At 39.8% G+C, this 16,329-nt stretch overlaps 1 protein-coding gene across 1 annotated transcript in view; it reads left to right on the top strand.

The window, feature by feature from the left end:
• Nucleotides 1–14,835, top strand: part of DYNC1H1 (dynein cytoplasmic 1 heavy chain 1) — a 44,489-nt gene extending 29,654 nt beyond the window's left edge. The window contains exons 54-78 of the mRNA XM_054161834.1: nt 439–654; nt 1,164–1,376; nt 1,565–1,692; nt 2,098–2,251; nt 2,823–2,969; nt 3,051–3,201; nt 3,388–3,641; nt 3,799–3,933; nt 4,032–4,126; nt 4,214–4,388; nt 5,742–5,817; nt 6,934–7,094; nt 7,354–7,465; nt 7,547–7,607; nt 7,997–8,120; nt 8,453–8,566; nt 8,841–9,011; nt 9,220–9,437; nt 9,649–9,752; nt 10,151–10,362; nt 11,262–11,415; nt 12,868–13,010; nt 13,392–13,560; nt 13,892–14,019; nt 14,452–14,835. Of these exons, the coding sequence (XP_054017809.1) occupies nt 439–654; nt 1,164–1,376; nt 1,565–1,692; nt 2,098–2,251; nt 2,823–2,969; nt 3,051–3,201; nt 3,388–3,641; nt 3,799–3,933; nt 4,032–4,126; nt 4,214–4,388; nt 5,742–5,817; nt 6,934–7,094; nt 7,354–7,465; nt 7,547–7,607; nt 7,997–8,120; nt 8,453–8,566; nt 8,841–9,011; nt 9,220–9,437; nt 9,649–9,752; nt 10,151–10,362; nt 11,262–11,415; nt 12,868–13,010; nt 13,392–13,560; nt 13,892–14,019; nt 14,452–14,580 (3,744 nt within the window). The 3' untranslated portion in view covers nt 14,581–14,835. The remainder of the gene's footprint in view (nt 1–438; nt 655–1,163; nt 1,377–1,564; nt 1,693–2,097; nt 2,252–2,822; nt 2,970–3,050; nt 3,202–3,387; nt 3,642–3,798; nt 3,934–4,031; nt 4,127–4,213; nt 4,389–5,741; nt 5,818–6,933; nt 7,095–7,353; nt 7,466–7,546; nt 7,608–7,996; nt 8,121–8,452; nt 8,567–8,840; nt 9,012–9,219; nt 9,438–9,648; nt 9,753–10,150; nt 10,363–11,261; nt 11,416–12,867; nt 13,011–13,391; nt 13,561–13,891; nt 14,020–14,451) is intronic.
• Nucleotides 14,836–16,329: the final 1,494 nt, after the last annotated feature.

Below are 16,329 nucleotides of genomic sequence, written 5' to 3'. Positions count from 1 at the left end.
TGCAAGCTGTTTTGCTTCAAAGAAGTTGGTAGATAGCTCAGATGAATGCTTCATGGGCTCTGTAGTACTGTGACAGAGAACTGATAGGCAGTTGCAATATAGCTTTTGCACCAAGAAGGTTTACATTTGCAGAAAACATGGCACAACGTGGAGAAAGTGTTTAGTTTGATTCTTGCTGGTAGGCCCTATCTTAACTGTTCTGTGGCTTGGCTATACTCAGTTCTTTACTGAGGAAGGCAGATTAACGCAGTACTGGCACGGACGCACAACTGAGGATTTACACAAACGGTGTGGTGCACCACTTAAACTGGCCTTAAAGCGCAGGTCACAAGTACCTAAGTTTCAAAAGATGTAGTTGATAATACATACCTGAATGCTGTGGTTCTTGTTAAGATTTGTAACTTCAGAAAGTATAAAGAGGCTATTTGCTGTCTGCAGCTTAACTATGCTGATATGTTGAAAAGAGTGGAACCTCTGCGCAATGAGCTGCAGAAGTTGGAGGATGATGCCAAAGACAACCAACAGAAAGCAAATGAAGTGGAGCAGATGATTCGTGATCTTGAGGCCAGTATTGCCCGCTACAAAGAAGAATACGCAGTACTGATTTCAGAGGCTCAAGCTATTAAGGCAGACTTGGCTGCCGTAGAAGCAAAAGTAAGTAAATTTCCATTCTTTCAGTTTTTAACAGTCAGAAATGGAACTCTTCTTTGAACTTGTGAGTGTACTTGGGTTGCTTCCCCTGTGCAGAGTATTTCAGCAGTTTCATCTCTGGATGTCACAAAGCTGCTTAAGCTTGACTGGCTTGACTAAGATATATTAATTCATATTCATAACAGAACAGTTCAGGCTGCAGTTTCAGGCTTAAAATGAGTAGAAAACTTCAGAAACAGGCATAGCTGTAGTGTAATTATAATGTCTTAACTGGATTTTTGAGAGCAGGGAAGAATTTATCTAGTTGATCTAATCATTAGTATGTCACTACTATGCTGGTACTTGTCATTTTGAAATTCATCAAGATAACAGTTTAAAACAACATGAATTAACACTGAAGCAATGAAACGTGTTTTAATTTCATTCTCAGCTTTTAAGTTGGGCCTTGAGTCAGTATTTAGGTGTCCTGAGAGACTTGCAACTAAGGAGTCTGCTTCACTGCTTATTTCTAGGTAAACCGTAGCACAGCTCTTCTGAAGAGTCTTTCTGCTGAACGTGAAAGATGGGAGAAGACAAGTGAAACTTTTAAGAACCAGATGTCCACTATTGCCGGAGACTGCTTACTTTCAGGAGCTTTTATTGCCTATGCTGGCTACTTTGATCAGCAGATGCGTCAGAATCTGTTCACTACATGGTCTCACCATTTGCAGCAAGCAAATATCCAGGTAAAGATGCAGTCATGGTAAACTAACCATAAATCAATGTACTGCAAACAGTTAAGCTTAAAAATTGCTAAGTAAAGAATGGAGATACTGGAAAAGAACATCTTGCTGAGCTGCATTTACTCAAAATGTGTTCACCAGCTGGTTGGAGAATCTGTAGTTAGATACTAACTTGGATGTACTTCTTGCAGTTCCGCACAGACATTGCAAGGACTGAGTACCTCTCCAACGCAGATGAACGGCTCCGCTGGCAAGCAAGTTCTCTACCTGCAGATGATCTGTGCACTGAGAATGCCATCATGCTCAAGCGGTTTAATAGGTATTTCATTCTAAAATATAGAATACTGAAGTGATACTATGGCAGTAGCACCTATCAAAAAATTTGCAATAGCTCTTTCAAAGCACTGTTTTATTGTGAGAACTTCTCATGTTTGTGAAAGCTGCCCAACCATATCTACACAAAAACCAATTTATCTTTACCTGCCTTTTCTTGTTACGCTTAGCTGTTAAAATAAGTTGGCTTGAGTTGAAGTTATTTTGTTGCCCAAATACGGACTTACCTTTCAAAACTCTGAAATGAAATAGGTCATTGACACTGGCCAACTTACTCCTCCAATATACAAGCTTTTACAGTTAAGACTAATGCCACTTAAACTCATAAAACTACTTAGAGGCTGTCTGCAGTCAAAGCTTAAATAATAAAAGTGTTTTATTACTAATTTAGGTATCCACTGATCATTGATCCCTCTGGACAAGCTACAGAGTTTATCATGAATGAATACAAAGACCGTAAGATAACTCGTACTAGTTTCTTGGATGATGCTTTCAGGAAGAACTTGGAAAGTGCCTTGAGATTTGGCAATCCACTTCTAGTCCAGGTTAGTTGCATGATCATGTAGAAATTATTTTAAATTCCTGAATTCTGCCTTCTGTACTAGAAAAGTTTGAGATTTTTCTGTTAGCAAAATGCAAACAACTTTATTTTCAAACCATACTTTCGTATGGGTGATGCATGAGATGTTAGCCTTGGGGAAAATAATGGCTAGTGAAATACACAATCGAAAAAGGTATTTTTCTTTTTTCTCTATTTCAAGATCAAATGCTTTTATTTTTCTATAATCCATATCTTTACTATCACTCCATAAAATTACTTGCAACCTGTCTTTTGTTTCCTTTGTCTCCGTATGCTATCTCTAGTCATAGATAATACAGCACCTAATACGGTTGGTTATCTAGAATTAAATCTGCTAGGTAGCAGGAAGAAGTTTCAGTAATATAAAGAAATTTGGCAGTTGTAGGAGTAATTGACTTTTATTTGAGATTGAAATATTTTTCGTTTCCTAGTACAGAAATGGGAAAACAAAGGATTAGGTCACAAATGAGACCAACCTGTTGCTTGTGCTGCTTAGAACAGGACTTCTGCATTCTTAACCACATCTCTGCTTCTAGGATGTGGAGAGCTATGATCCAGTTCTGAATCCTGTTCTGAATCGTGAAGTCCGCAGAACTGGAGGCAGAGTTCTAATTACTCTGGGAGACCAAGATATTGATCTGTCACCATCTTTTGTTATCTTCCTCTCCACTAGAGATCCAACAGTGAGTAAAATAAAACTCCCTCTTCTTTGTAGAAGCGGTATGTCAGAGAGCTGAGAGGTTTTTTCATGTTTCCTTTGATAGGTTGAATTCCCACCAGACCTCTGCTCTCGTGTTACATTTGTGAACTTTACAGTAACTCGCAGCAGCTTACAGAGCCAGTGTCTGAATGAAGTCCTGAAAGCTGAAAGACCAGATGTTGATGAAAAGCGCTCTGACCTCCTCAAGCTTCAGGGTATGCTTACCAAAAATAAAGTAACTTCCTCCTGTTCTAAAAGAACACAGTGGTTTTACTGTAGCTCTAGAAATACACAGAGAAATATTCTTGCTTTTTCAGGATATCCAATAGCAAAGTAAATGCAATTCATATAACTCTTAATACATCTACACAATATGTAACCTGTTTTTTCTTCTAATTAAGGTGAATTCCAGCTGCGCTTGCGTCAGTTAGAAAAATCTTTACTGCAGGCGCTTAATGAAGTGAAGGGACGTATCCTAGATGATGACACTATCATTACTACTCTGGAGAACCTGAAGAGGGAAGCAGCAGAGGTGACCAGAAAAGTAGAAGAGACTGATATTGTCATGCAAGAGGTGGAGACTGTTTCTCAGCAGTACTTGCCTCTTTCTACAGCATGCAGCAGTATCTACTTTACTATGGAATCACTGAAACAGGTAGGATGAATTCTTCCTACCAGAAGTTTCACATATTTACCGTTCAAATAGCACTGCCTAATTCCAGCCTGGGCTGCTGTATTGCAATTTGGTAGGCATAAGCTACTGACTAACAAATGGCAGGACTCTTAAGAGATAAAATAATGTTCTCTTTCAGATACATTTCCTGTACCAGTACTCTCTCCAGTTTTTCTTGGATATCTATCATAATGTCTTGTATGAGAACCCAAACCTGAAGGGAATTACAGACCATACCCACCGTCTCTCAATCATCACAAAGGATCTCTTTCAGGTTCATTTTTTTTATTAGTAAATTTAATTCTTCAATCATTTTTGAAAGGTTAGAGTCCAAGGCCTCTTACGCTACTAACTTCCCTGTTCTGTTGATAGGTGGCTTTCAACAGGGTGGCACGTGGCATGCTGCATCAAGATCATATAACGTTTGCTATGTTGTTGGCTCGGATTAAACTGAAAGGCACTATTGGGTAACATTTGTTTTCTCTCTTCATGTTAGTTGAAAAAGGAATATCTTGAAGGCGTCTAACTAACATCTTCTTTTCCCTTAACGTTAGGGAGCCTACATACGATGCAGAATTCCAGCACTTCTTGAGAGGGAAGGAGATTGTTCTAAACACTGCATCTCTCCCCAAAATCAATGGCTTGACTGTAGAGCAAACAGAAGCAATGATGAGGCTGAGCTGCCTTCCTGCATTTAAGGACCTTGTTTCAAAAGTTCAAGCTGATGAGGTAAGTGTTGGCTAAGTTTTGTTTCTACCCTAAACTGTCTGGTTAAGCTTTTTAAGTGTCTGCTTTAAGAGCTTCATGCTGGCAAGTAAGCTCTCGATACAAAAAAGGAAGCCTTACAGATTAACTAATTGCATTTACTGTGGAAGTTAATGTTCTTCTAAAATGTTTAGCTATTAAGCTTTGATTTGTAAATACCAGCATTGCTCATCACTCAGCCTTTGAAGCACCTTCACCATTTGTCTGACTTTGCAGTCAGCTTTGGTTTCTGTGGTAGCAGAAAGTGCAATACTGTGAGCTTTTAGTGTATCCTTGTTTTGTGATAATTATGCGTAGAGGGGAACAGCCCTAGCCATATATAACATCATTATGGACATCACTATTTGGAGTAAATTTGAATAGTGATCAGTTGCTGAACGCTTTGCTCCTTTTCAATATCTGATTTTTATACAAATACATTTGTGTCCTGGCTGTGAAACTGTATGTTCCAAAATATGTCCATATCTTCAGTAGTACCTCTTTGGTTGCCCTGCATAGTTTTTGTATTAGAAGTTGAATTCTCATTGCTCAGTTTTCCTCAAACTTACCAGTCTGTGGTAAAATAGCAGAGAGCTTGGGATGGAACTTGATAGAGATCTGTAGAATCAAGGGTACTAGAGGCAGTGCAGAATTAGGAGGGTATCAGTGAAATGATTTAACACCACCACCAAAAAAAAAAAAAAAAAAGGCCTAATTTGTGTTTTATGTATGGATTTTTGCTTAAAAAAGCCACAACAGATCTTGGAGAAGTTTATGGTGAAAAATGAACTGAGAACTTAGTAAATGTGCTAGTCAAGTTGCAGTCTTGCTCAGGAAAATATGCAAACCATTTATATATAAAACACTGAAACCATCCATATCTAGCAGCCTTGGAAAAGAGCAAACTATGAGTGTTGGACAGTATTTGGAGCTACATCTGTTTGACTTAATAATAGTGCTTCGATTTAACAGTGTTATCCCTGTCTTACTTCTCAAGACTTATTTGTAGATAGAAGCTCAAATGCTTCATCTGGTACTCAACCTAAGTTTTTCTTCTAAAGATAAATGATATGAGCATTAAATGGGAAAAATCTTACAAACTTGTGCATTTCATTGTTTGAACATTTAGCTACTTACTAGCATGTTTAAGGCTCTCATGAAGATCCAAGGCTGGCAATCCTACCCATTTGTTTCCTACTGAAAGTTGCTATGCAGGTGAACACTTCTGCAGTATGTTAAAGTCCAGATTTTAAGGCTGAGCTTGAACATCTCTGTTGCACCATGAACAAATCCTGCATCTTGCAGCAGACTTTTTTATGCTATTTTCTTTCAATACAGCAATTCTGTATCTGGCTGGATAGCAGTTCACCAGAGCAGACTGTACCATACCTTTGGACTGAAGAAAAACCTGCAAGTAAGTTAAGATGCGCTATTGTCCCCACCAATCCTACTGTATTAATCTAAGTAGAATTACTAGGATTTTAAAGCAGCTTTAAAGTAGAACTTTAATTTGTGTCTTAGTGCCTGGGAAAGTCATTATCTTGAGATTGTGGAAGAACTTCATCTGGTAGTTTAGCTTTTGGTTGTGTTTGTTTAAATAGAAGTGTTTTGCAAACAATAGTTCCTGCACCTTAACTTAATGGACTGGTCTTCCACTGAGGATGAAACGTGCTTCTACAGTCTCATTAGATTATGTATTAGTTTGGATTAATTTTAGTCATTGCAAATCTGGAGGCAGCTCAATACCCTAAAAGGCTCGTAAGAGGCAGATTTCCTGAGGACAGGCCTGACTCACTGGCATGTTTCCACTTGCAGTTGTATTTAAGCATGAAGTCTTAATTCTTGCTGCACTAGTCATTAATGCTAATATTTTAGGAGTTAGAACTTAAGGGTATCTGTTGCCGTTCAGTTCCTCTGCTGTCTGAAAGGTAACATTAGGAAGTGTTTGCACTTTGATCACTCAGGGCTCATTCCAGTAGATGGCTTTCTAAATTAAGGATTCTAAGCTTGTATTTACTATCTGCTCTAAAGCTGTTTGACTGTGGGCTGAAGCAGCTCTTGGTTATCTATTGTATCCACACTAGACAAGTGTATAATACTTCAGACTCTAGGAGAGTGGCAGATTGTTGAATGGATGAGAAGAGATCTGTTGTCCCTGGAAGTTCAAACTGGTTCCTTCATGGCAGTACTTCCAGACTGTAGATTTTGTAAACCATAGGATTTTAGTAGAATAATCCAAAGGGCATCTTGTCAAGGTAGGCTTTTAAAGGGCTCACAACAGAGCAATTAAGTAGAGGACTGTCACAGAAGACGAACCAACTGAAGGTGGTGAGTTTCTTTAGGCTACCAAGGTGACGACAATACAGTCATTAAAATGTTGCAATAGGTCTTGCAAGGGGATAACTAAATTTTTTAGTATCTAGTCTTCAGAACAAGATGAGAAAAACTGAATAGAGAACCAGAGAGGAAGGTGTTGATTATGTTTGGGGATTTTTTCACCATCCTATCTAATCCCATCTCCTCTGTTCAGCTCCCATTGGACAGGCCATTCATCGCTTGCTTCTGATCCAGGCCTTCCGTCCAGATCGTTTGTTGGCAATGGCACATACCTTTGTTTCAACAAATCTTGGAGAGTCTTTCATGTCCATTATGGAGCAGCCTTTAGATCTGACACACATCGTAGATACAGAGGTAACCCACTTGTTTCTCAAAGGCTAAAATCCTGAGGTTTGTATGAGTTCCATAATGAGTGAAGCTATCCACTGGAACATTACTTGTGCTTATCTTTCTCCCCATAGTATGAGGAGTGGATTGTTTACCAATTTGTTAGTGTAAAAATAAGAGCAGTAAAACCTTTTTTTGCTGGCCAGAAGCAAAAAAGACTGAGCTTACTGCATTCTCTAGTCATGTAGTGACTGATTCATGTCCTTTAAAATTTTTCTGACAACAGGTAAAGCCTAATACCCCTGTGCTGATGTGTTCAGTGCCTGGTTACGATGCCAGTGGTCATGTTGAAGACCTTGCAGCTGAGCAGAACACACAGATTACTTCTATTGCTATTGGTAAGAACATACCTTATTTCATCATCTAAACATAAATAGAAATTGTTAGCAGTAAGCATTAGCAACTCTTCTGTCTTTTAGGTTCTGCTGAAGGGTTTAACCAAGCAGATAAAGCAATAAACACAGCAGTGAAATCTGGAAGGTAAGCTCTGTCTCCTTTTTAGCTAGAGGACTGACTAGCACAAAAGTAAACAGAGGGGATGGGTTAAGTAACATGTTGGCTAAATATATGATAAACCTGTGAGTTAAAAAAAAATGAGACTATCTTCTGAACTGCAATTTGTAATAATTTAAACACAACTGTTCACAACTCAATTTATCTATTTTTCAAGCGTAGTAGGGTGTAGCTGCAAAACAGGAAAGTTAACCCACTAAATGCTACACAGTAACTGATTCTCTACAGAAGACAGGTTTAAAAGATGGAAGAAAATTTGTAGCATTGGCATCATATTCTGTCAGTCAGTGATGGTGATAACCAGGATCCATAAGCTGTACAGTAAAAAGCTCTTGTTCTGTTTGAAAACTTCACAGATGGGTAATGCTGAAGAACGTTCACCTGGCTCCTGGCTGGCTCATGCAACTGGAAAAGAAGCTGCACTCCCTACAACCTCATGCTTGCTTCAGACTCTTCCTTACTATGGAGATTAATCCAAAGGTAATGTTAATTTGATTCTCTGATAGAGTTAGTGGTTTGCAGAGCCAAGAGCACTACTCAGGGAAGATTTTCTAATTACTTCCTTGCTGCAGTAAGGAAAAAGGAGAATACATGCCTGGCAGTGTAGTTACTAGCCTCGATTTCTGATAACTGAATTGTAGCTGAAAATTCCATACTGTTCCTTTTGCTGCTTCCCCTGTCTTCCAAAAGAAAGTTAGGACTTAACTGTCTGAGCTTACAGTAAGATTTTGAAGCTAATACAAACTGTGATTTAGTGAAGACTAAAGGATGTGAATTTGAGTGTATTGGTTTATTTTTTTTTCCCCCGCTAGGTGCCAGTGAATTTGCTACGCGCTGGGCGAATCTTTGTGTTTGAACCTCCTCCTGGTGTGAAAGCAAATATGCTGAGGACTTTCAGCAGCATTCCAGTTTCTAGAATGTGCAAGGTAAGGCTGCAGTTTGTGTAGATGGAGGAATGTGTTCATTCAAATCTTACTTTGGATGATAAAACCTCCATTTTTGAGATGCACATACGGCATTGGTGTTTTTCTTATGGAAGTAAAGTAATAGTTGCTGCTTCTGTTGGTAGAATGTGTTCAGTTTTGCTAGCAATCTAGCATTCAGTCTGCTGTTTTGTAGCCTTTTAGCAGGTTTTGATTTTCATCACTTCACTTGGTTAGCAGCTGTATTTATGTTTGTGTTTTCCTCTCCACTTCTTAGTCTCCCAATGAGCGTGCTCGTTTGTATTTCCTCCTTGCTTGGTTCCATGCCATTATCCAAGAGCGCTTGCGCTATGCTCCGCTGGGTTGGTCCAAGAAGTATGAATTTGGAGAATCTGATCTGAGATCTGCCTGTGACACAGTAGATACATGGTTGGATGATACAGCAAAGGCAAGTAATATAGTGTACTTAAGGTATATGTAATACATAGATTACTTAATACTGTCAGTAAACCAGTCTGTTCTGGAAACACTTGGTGAGTTAAATGAGTAGGCACAAATAGCCTGATGGCAATTTAATTTAGTTCTTGAATGTGATTATTTGATCAGAGATGTGAAAAGGATTGTCTCTTGCTAATGACACTGAATTTGATTTATAGGGTCGCCAAAACATTTCACCTGACAAAATTCCCTGGTCTGCATTGAAGACCCTGATGGCACAGTCTATCTATGGAGGCCGTATCGATAATGAATTTGATCAACGTTTGTTAAACACTTTCCTGGAACGTCTGTTCACTACTTTAAGTTTTGATAGTGAATTCAAACTGGCTTGCAAAGTTGATGGGCACAAAGATATTCAGATGCCAGATGGAATCAGGTATAACTTTTTTCATTATCCTGATCTCTAGGCACAACTTTTATTTTTTTAATTTAAAAAAAAACAAAAAACCACCAAGCAACAATGAAAACAAACTCTAATCTCTGTCTCTGTGCTGGAATTTAGCTGTGTAGACATTGTCTCAGGCAGAGTATTAGAATGGCAAGGTAACAGGAAGCCTTCTAATGAATACTAAAACTCTGACTTGCAGGCGTGAGGAATTTGTCCAGTGGGTTGAGATGCTGCCAGATACACAAACGCCATCGTGGCTGGGCCTGCCAAATAACGCAGAGAAAGTTCTTCTCACCACACAAGGTAAAAACAGAAACTTTAACTGTCTTGCATAGATGAACCAGGCCACCATTTTAACCAAAGCAGGAGAGAAATATAAATCCTGCTAAAGGGCTGACAGCTTTTCCTTCCTCCCTCAATACGGTCAGTTTAACTTCCGCTAACTGAGACACTCAAGTAGTCCAAAACTGACCAGAAATCTATGAATTAAAACAACAGTTACATTGAGCCTTCCAGGTGTCAAGCTTCCATCTTGGTTCTGGAAAGTTTTATTGTCAGCTCTGGAGCACTTACAGCTACATAGTTCTGAATCTTAGGTCTAGAGAAAGGAAACAGGAGAGTCCTAAGTTCTTGCATGTAGTAGGCTGTTTTCATGTTGACACCACCACTTCACTGACTAACAGCACATCTTCTGCTTTTAGGTATCGATATGATCAGTAAAATGCTGAAAATGCAGATGCTAGAGGATGAGGATGATCTAGCTTATGCAGAAACTGAGAAGAAGACAAGAACTGATTCTACATCAGATGGTCGCCCAGCCTGGATGAGAACACTACATACCACAGCCTCTAACTGGCTTCACCTTATCCCGCAAACTCTAAACCATCTGAAGCGCACTGTGGAAAACATTAAGGTAGGAACTAAATATCTAACGTGGGTATACAAAGTGCACACCTGCTGCATTGGAACACATGCATTGTGATTTGCAAGTACCTATTAAACTCAACGGAACCTGTGTGGATGCCAGTTCTGACTGCCATAAGATATGTAATGCCCCCCTAGATTTCTTGAAGTGCTACTGAAAGTTCCTTTATATCTTGTGGAGATTATTTGAAGAAATACAATGGCAACCTGTCTATCAAGGTATGAATTCTGAAGCTTCTCCTACAATCAGGTGGCAAGAAATAAGTGCTTCCATTTGTGCTTGTAGTATGCTGATTGTCTAGGTCAGCCCTGTCCTCAGGAAATCAGTGTTTTGGAGCTTTTTAGAGCATTGAGCTGCCTCCAGATTTGCAGTGACTGCCTTTACAGCCAGTGCATGCTAATTGCTGCTGAAATTCAATGACAGTGAGGGGCAAGATACAGCAGCAGCTTCTGCTAACTGGAAGCAGAAATTGCAAAGGATGAAGGAATCTTTTGAAAGCTGTACAGTGGTACCCTAAGGCCTAACTCAGGAATAAGCATCCTAGTTGAATGTGCCCATCTTTGCCTAACAACTATGTCAGAAGACTTATTCTGGGATAGTTGGTGAGAACCTTTTGTTGCTGAATGGCGAGAGCTGCTGCAGGTAGCCTGCATTAGTTGTTCAACCAAGACATCTATTTCCTTGCCCCTTCTCCAAGGGAGAGCAGATTGATTGTAGAACAGTCTCTGCAATCACTTTCTACACCAAAGACTGCATCTTTATGTTTAATGCTTGTAGTCTCAGTGTCACTGGTCAGACCATGCAGGACCCCAGTTGGGGTTGCTTTTTTAGCAGCTCTCCAGCAGGAACTTTGATCTGCAACTTCTTTTCAATGTTTTGACAATCAGGATCCTTTGTTCCGGTTCTTTGAGAGAGAGGTGAAAATGGGAGCTAAGCTGCTTCAGGATGTTCGTCAGGACCTTGCAGACGTGGTTCAGGTGTGTGAAGGGAAGAAGAAACAAACCAACTACCTGCGTACACTCATAAATGAACTGGTGAAAGGTATGGTCATTCAGATTAGCATCTCCTGGTGCTCTCATTGCCTCTTGCACTCTCCAAGTTATGGACTGTTAATGCTCAGCAGCTTATAAAGTGCAGGAAAATTGGGATTGACTTTGTTTGACACAGGCAATACTTTGGAGCCATCCAGAGAAATTGTGGATACCCCCTCCCTGGAAATGTTTATGGCCAAGTTGGAGGGGCTTTGAGCAGCCTGGTCTAGTGAAAGATGTCCCTTAAGGAGCTGGTACTAGATGGTCTTTAAGGTCTCTTCCTACCCAAACTATGTTAAGATAAAATTCCAATTGGTTTTGTTTGAGGTCTCAAGTTGAGGTAGATAATATTAGGCTCTTTGGACTGTTTATGTGAGCAGTTCAATTCCAAAGCTGAAGTCTTAGTGAATTCTTTCAGTCTCTGAATTATGATGGAACAAAGTAGCTTATACTCCTAAGTAATAGTGCTCTCATAAAAATCTCCTGGAAAATACTCAAGTTCTCTAAAGTTCTGTTTCAAAATTGTATATAAATGTGGAACTCTATCAGGCATTGTGCTTCTAGTAAGATTTGCTGTCTGCTTTGAACAAAAGCATTTCCTGAACTGCAGATACTTGACCTGTTCAGTTTTTTCTGAAGAACTAGAATCTTCATGACAATTTGACAATTGGCTGTGCTACATCTAGCTGTGTGTAACTCAAGTGGCTGTTGGAGGGTTTCTGTAACTGAATCAAGAGAAGCTCTGCTCTGGTGAGACCCCACCTGGAGTACTGCATCCAGTTCTCGAGCCCCTGTTACAGGAAGGATCTAGATGTGCTGGAGCATGGCCAGAGAAGGGCCACAAGGATGAGCAGAGGGCTGGAGCACCTCTCCTGTGGAGACAGACAGGGGCTGTTCAGTCTGGAGAAGAGAAGGCTCAGAGGAGACCTTATTGGGGCCTTGCAGTATCTTAAGGGGGCCTGCAAGAAAGCTGCTGAGGGACTTTTTAGGGTGTCAGGTAGTGATGGGACTAGGAGGAATGGAGCAGAAGTGGAAATGGGTAGATTCAGATTGGATGTTGGGAAGAAGCTCTTCACCATGAGGGTGGTGAGACACTGGAACAGGTTACCCAGGGAGGTAGTGGAAGCCCCATCCCTGGAGGGTTTTAAGGCCTGGCTGGATGTGGCTCTAAGCAACCTGATCTAGTGTGAGGTGTCCCTGCCCACAGCAGGGGGGTTGGAACTGGATGATCCTTGGGGTCCCTTCCAACCCTAACAATTCTATGAGTCTATGAATAGTACTTTAATTGAATAATAGGCCTGGGGGCCATTTGCTTTGTAATCTTTGAAAATGCTTTCACCTACTGAGTCTTTGAAGCTGGTGTCCTGGTTTTAAATGGCCCTTGAAAGTGAAGTGTCGACAGTGTGTGTAATTCCAACATGTTATGCAAACAAAACTTAATTCTCAGCACATTTTTTCATAGGTATTTTGCCTCGTAGCTGGTCTCATTACACAGTGCCAGCTGGGATGACGGTTATTCAGTGGGTGTCTGACTTCAGTGAGCGCATCAAACAGCTGCAGAACATTTCCCAGGCAGCTGCTTCTGGTGGAGCAAAAGAACTAAAGGTAACTTGTGTTGACTTTCTTCTAGAGTTTATTGATAAGTGGTATAACTACTTCATGGAGTCTTCCTATCAAGGCTTCTAAATAGCTTCTCGGGCGAAAAAAATTCAGTTACATTCTTTGAAATGTGCTTGTCTGTATTGTTGAGTATCTCCTGATCTCAAACTGGTGAGGCTTAGCAGGTTAAGTGTTCATACTGGTGAGATGGAAACAGTATTCAGAATGACAGAAAATATAACCTTAGAGCAAAAAGCAGTTACAACAGTGTTCCTAGTAGCAACGGGGAATTTTTAATCTAAATAGACTGCTGAAGTAATATTTATGAGAATTGTTAATTAATACTGCAGCTGATACCTTTCTAAAATCTTTTTTCCCCTCAAATAGAACATCCATGTGTGCCTTGGTGGCCTGTTTGTACCAGAGGCATATATTACTGCTACAAGACAGTATGTTGCCCAAGCGAACAGTTGGTCCCTTGAAGAACTCTGTCTTGAGGTCAATGTTACAACTACACAAAATGCAGTACTGGATGCATGCAGTTTTGGAGTCACAGGTAAATCTGTCAGAAAGGAGTCCTTGCTCTGAAATATATTCAGAAGCTTCGTATATTAAATGAGCTATATTAAATTTAAAATACCATGTTATTGCAAAACTTAATACTTTTCGAAGATGTTTAAAGATAAGTTTGATATTAGTAGGAAAATACAATACTAGCAAATCTCAAGACTCAGGTCAGTATATATTTCAGCAGTACTGCTACCACCTCTTTACTTTGCAGTATGAAATACTTGCCTCATTTACAGGTCTTAGACCACCCTTAAATGACAGTCTTTGTCTGAGTACATGCAAGCTCTCAGAAACCTAAGGTCCATTTCACTTTACAGGCCTGAAGCTTCAGGGAGCTACGTGCAGCAACAACAAACTGTCACTTTCCAATGCTATTTCAACTGTGCTGCCCATCACACAGCTTCGCTGGATCAAGCAGACAAATGCTGATAAAAAAGCAAATGTTGTAAGTATTGATAAAAGTAACACTTAAAAACTTCTGTAACTGGATGCAGTAAGCAGTTTATGTTTTTTTCCTGAATCTCTATGGATACCTCTGTTGAGCACCACACAGCAGATTGTTCTTTTCCACTACTTGCAGTGTCATGGTCTAAATTCTAGGCTAGTAGCTGTTAAAAAGACCTAGGACTAAGTCTTTACTTGGTAGTTGGTTAAGGAGAGGCAACCAGAAATGTTGAGGCCAAACTTCAGTTTATACCTACGAAGAAGGCTGGGTGTTAGATGAATTCATTAGTCTTGGGGTTTTTCCTCATATTTCAAATATTGAGTTATCTGAGACTAAATTCCCACCTGACAAATACTATGTAATATTATAGAAACTTCTTACACTCTTCAGCTGCCCTTACATAACTCTTCTTCTATGCTTTTGTTTTTCCAGGTTACTCTACCAGTTTATCTGAACTTCACTCGTGCTGATCTGATTTTTACAGTTGACTTTGAAATAGCTACCAAGGAAGACCCCCGTAGCTTCTATGAGCGTGGTGTTGCAGTTCTCTGCACAGAGTGAAAAATACACAGTTTTGACTCACTAATGCCATAGTAATTGTCAGTCTTCTATGTAGTATTCAGATGTATTTCTGTAACCTGCTTAGCTTGTCAGGTGGATTTGTGTTAAGTTGATTAGGAAGAGAGGGCAGTACACTGGAATGCTGAGAGACTAGATTTCTTTGAAGGAAAGTGGGATGAGAATTTGTAGATGGTTATTGATAGATGTAATATTTGATGGATCATGTTACATGAAATAAAAGCTATAGCAAGACTATTTCTGGGATTCTAATTCTTGTGATTTATTTTTAATTATTTTTTTTCCCCTTGGTCTGGAAAACCTGTACCTATGATCTTTTCAGGGAATAGCAATAAATTGGTATTCAAGCATATTGTTGACTTTCACACACTCAGTGGTTGGTTCAACTAACATCCAGTAACAGGAACTTTGGAATGTAAGTCTTCACTGTGGCAAGACAAGAAGCTTGACATTATCTGGTGTGATAATCTGCTGGTATTGTGTGAATTATTTGCAGTGAGCTTACTCTTGCTTGAAGTAATCTGCATTTACACATCTGCTGAGAAGCATTCAGAAGCTAGAGTATCCTAAACAAGACTTCTTGTCCTACTGATCACAGGGCTTCCTCATAAGCTGCATTTAGGGTGAAATAAGCCTTGAGTTCATATCTCATTACTCTCCTCTTGGGCTTAAATGCTTAAACAAGCAGTTACAGTATTGTTTCAGAGATTCACATGTGTTTTACCAAATTAGGGAAGCTGAGATGCCTGATGCTTACTAGCTACTGAAACAAAATTGCTGTCTACCTGTTCCAAAGTGTTTTGTAAACTTAATCCCTATAAGATGAACTATCCTGGCTGGTTTTATTACTCTACAAAGTGCATCTCCAGACCAGTGCATCATTTGTCTCCTGCTGGTACTCCTATCCAGTTGTGAGGCACAAAGATGGGAACTACATGCACCATCCACCATGCACTTTTAACTATAACATAATGCCCTTTTTCTATTGCAACTTCTATGACTTGCTTTTCTTTCCATCACTAGGCTGTTAGTATCTGGAATTTATATTGTTGTTCCTCCAAGATCATTGCAAGTACAATCTACAGTAAGGAAGCAGACCTCTTGCAAGCAGTGTGCTCTGTATAGCAGTTGCAGTGAAATACTAGCTATGTACAAGCTCTGGCTGTTACCAGCTCAGCTGAACATACACCTTACTTTCAGCAATTAGTTTTTGTGCATAGCTCAGCACCTGGGCCTACAGCTGCTATAACAATCTTCAGTTAAACCAGTTCTACCTATTAGCAAGTACCAGTAATGAGATCAAGACAGTCTCAAATGTGCTTGAGTAGCTAGAGTTTCCCAAACTATTCAGCTTTTTATTAACTTCTGCAAGGGTAGAAGTGAAACAGTAGTTTGAGTGGCTTTCCACCTTACGAAAAACACTGCAAATTAGAAATCTCTGCCAGTCACACAACATGCATTCTTTCACAGGTACTTGGCACCAATATATTTTAAGCCATCATATTTTGATAGGTAGTAGGTCACCTTCCACATGAATTGACAGCCCAGACTCCAAAAGTGATAAAAGATTGCTATACAGCAGAGGAAGATCATAGAGACAGTTTTTGCTAACTGACCTCCAGTCTGCACGTGCTGCTGCAGCTCCTAAGTGATTGTTCTCACTAAGGAAGAGTGCTTTCAGCTACTGTGGTCAGCTTCACGTTGTAAATTCTAACTGGCAGGTGTACTGAC

This window comes from Dryobates pubescens, chromosome 5, assembly GCF_014839835.1.
Source record: "Dryobates pubescens isolate bDryPub1 chromosome 5, bDryPub1.pri, whole genome shotgun sequence".
NCBI lineage: Eukaryota > Metazoa > Chordata > Aves > Piciformes > Picidae > Dryobates > Dryobates pubescens.
Note: the sequence above shows the minus strand (reverse complement) of the source record. Positions and strands in the feature narration are given on the sequence as shown.